This window comes from Penaeus vannamei, chromosome 19 (assembly GCF_042767895.1).
Source record: "Penaeus vannamei isolate JL-2024 chromosome 19, ASM4276789v1, whole genome shotgun sequence".
Classification (NCBI taxonomy): Eukaryota; Metazoa; Arthropoda; class Malacostraca; order Decapoda; family Penaeidae; genus Penaeus; species Penaeus vannamei.
Window position 1 is genome coordinate 42,241,697 of NC_091567.1, and position 2,500 is coordinate 42,244,196.

The following is a 2,500-nucleotide window of genomic DNA, read 5'->3' on the forward strand; positions in this document are numbered from 1 at the left end:
ATATAGAGCAGAAGAAATAGAGTGGGATAGAACATAGTTTAAGCTGCAGCGGTCTTATACTCGTCGCTAAATAACGAAAATATAACGCGTGCTTGCATTTATGCCTTTAAAGTCTTTTATTAATGTTGTTATACTTCATTTGCATACTTTAATATTTATCTATACCCTCATATAGAATTGCTTGCATTAAGTGTTTTACATTTTCTTGCTCCTGCTGCCAGGTCACACACCATGGCGCGCGTTCACTTCAAGAAATGTTGCCTTTCCAGTATTATGTTGATTCTGGGTTATTTTTAAGACTTTTACAGTGGCATCGAAGAATAATTAGACTTCAGTAAGCATCCCAGTTTTATATCTGGGCCCATCAAGAGCTCCAAATGACAAAAAAGGTGATTAAAATCGAAGCAATCCCAACATTACAAAGAAGCAACGAAAGTTTGACATTTCCTGATATAAAGGCATTTGATTTATTATTTTACCATGTGAATGCAGCACTATCTTGCCGTACATACCGAGGTAGAGAGAATGTGTCCTGGAGGGGGTGTTGGAGGCTCCGCCCCCCATCAACCCTCCCATCGGACAGTGCCCGAAGGACACACCTAGTCATGGCAATTTATATTGATATATCAGGTTGGTTTATTGGTCAATACGTTTTTGGGGGGATTGAAACGTGTTAATTCTCGTAGAGTTTTTCCGAAAGGTAGTTTTTGATTTCTGGTATGTCTGACTGTAGAATTTCAAAGATGGTGGTTACATCCGTAGTTATATTGGCCAATTTTAAGCGTTTTTTGTGCTAGTTTTATCCATTTTTGATCTTTGTCCTTCCTATTTAAGCCTGTTTTACTCCATAATTTCCCTGATATACTTCATGCCCTGCCATGCTAACGGAACCATCAAATCAAGATCGTTGATGGAGAAATCTCCTGAACGATTCATTTGCTGAAGAAACAACGCCGAAAATCAATGAGATCATTGGATTTCCTGCAGATTTTATTTTATTTTTTTTTTAGTCTCTGGGAGGGTGCGTCGCTCTCTGTAAGAATTACCTTTTAATTAATTTGATATCAGGGCTTGAACCTATTTGTGTACAGTGAGCTACCAGTTAGCCAGCCTGCGTTCTTTCTCCCTCACTTATCAAACTGAAGCCATAGGATACAGTGATTATTTAGTGTTGGAAATAGAGAAATATGATTAAGATGTTCATAAAGAACTCTTATAACAATATTTTTAAATATGAGAAAAATCACCAACCGCTGTGATAATTTTTTTGGTAATTACTGGCTCCAGAAGGCCTATCTGTTTTACCTCCTTACCTCATTCTTCGTTGTTGTTGTTGTTTTTTTTCTCTGTTATTGTTAATAGATTTATAATAATAGTAACAAGAACAACCAACAAAAACTGCAACAACAAAAACAAAAAAACAACAATGGTAATACAACTTAGAAATATTTATTTTTTCATGGAAGGAGGTAAACCCGTAAGGTCAAGGTAGACCTGGTAATTGAGTTTATGATGGCCAAGCATTTGAGAAGCCATCTATGTGTAACCATAATTGACAAAACAAAACTACAAGGGTCAACAAACTCCTGTCATATGCATTCTGGCATGGTAGAACTGGTAGACTTCTCTTGTAGTTGATATTCAAATGGAGAAATACTCCAAGCTAGATGGTGGAGATAAATCTGTCTCTCTGTCTCTCTCTCTGTCTCTCTCTCTGTCTCTCTCTCTGTCTCTCTCTCTGTCTCTCTCTCTGTCTCTCTCTCTGTCTCTCTCTCTGTCACTCTCTCTGTCACTCTCTCTCACTCTCTCTCTCACTCTCTCTGTCACTCTCTCTGTCTCTCTCTCTGTCTCTCTCTCTCTCTCTCTCTCTCTCTCTCTTTGTGTGTGTGTGTGTGGGGGGGGGGGGGGTAAGAAAAAATGAAGTTTATCATAGTTAACTGAATTAGGTATATAGGGTATGGTGATATGTATAATACACTAGAAATAGGAGGAACTGAATGGGAAGAATGGGTACAAAAAAATATATGTTACAGAACTATTTTAATTTGATTTAAAAAAAGAAAATATTATCCAAAATGGAATGGGGTTAAACCTATACCTACATCTGCATATATGTTTAATCTATATATCATTCTATATTTACATATGTTTTAGTATGCATATATGTATGTATTTGTTGTATGATGACCAGCTGATTGTATTTCTTTTGTATCTCACTTACTCCCAGTTGGCATACCAAGAGGTATTAATAAAATGTTTGCCAATATATATATATATGAATTGTTATTTGCTATTGTACATATTGATTGTGATTTTTTTTCTTCCAGCATCACTTCCTGGCCAGCACATAACGCTCAACATTACAAGCGTTGAGACAGAGTGCTCCTATGACCACATTTATGTATACGATGGCGAGACCTATGACTCCCCAACACTAGGTGTATTCTCAGGCAACACCACCCTACCCCCTCCAGTAACAGCCAGCTCTGGGGCCATGCTC

At 37.4% G+C, this 2,500-nt stretch overlaps 1 protein-coding gene across 1 annotated transcript in view; it reads left to right on the forward strand.

The window, feature by feature from the left end:
• The window catches only part of Megf8 (multiple EGF like domains 8), a 30,916-nt gene that overhangs the window by 1,912 nt on the left and 26,504 nt on the right, over nt 1–2,500 (forward strand). The window contains exon 2 of the mRNA XM_027367310.2: nt 2,328–2,500. This exon is cut by the window's right edge and continues 64 nt beyond it. Coding sequence (XP_027223111.1) covers nt 2,328–2,500 — 173 coding nt within the window. The remainder of the gene's footprint in view (nt 1–2,327) is intronic.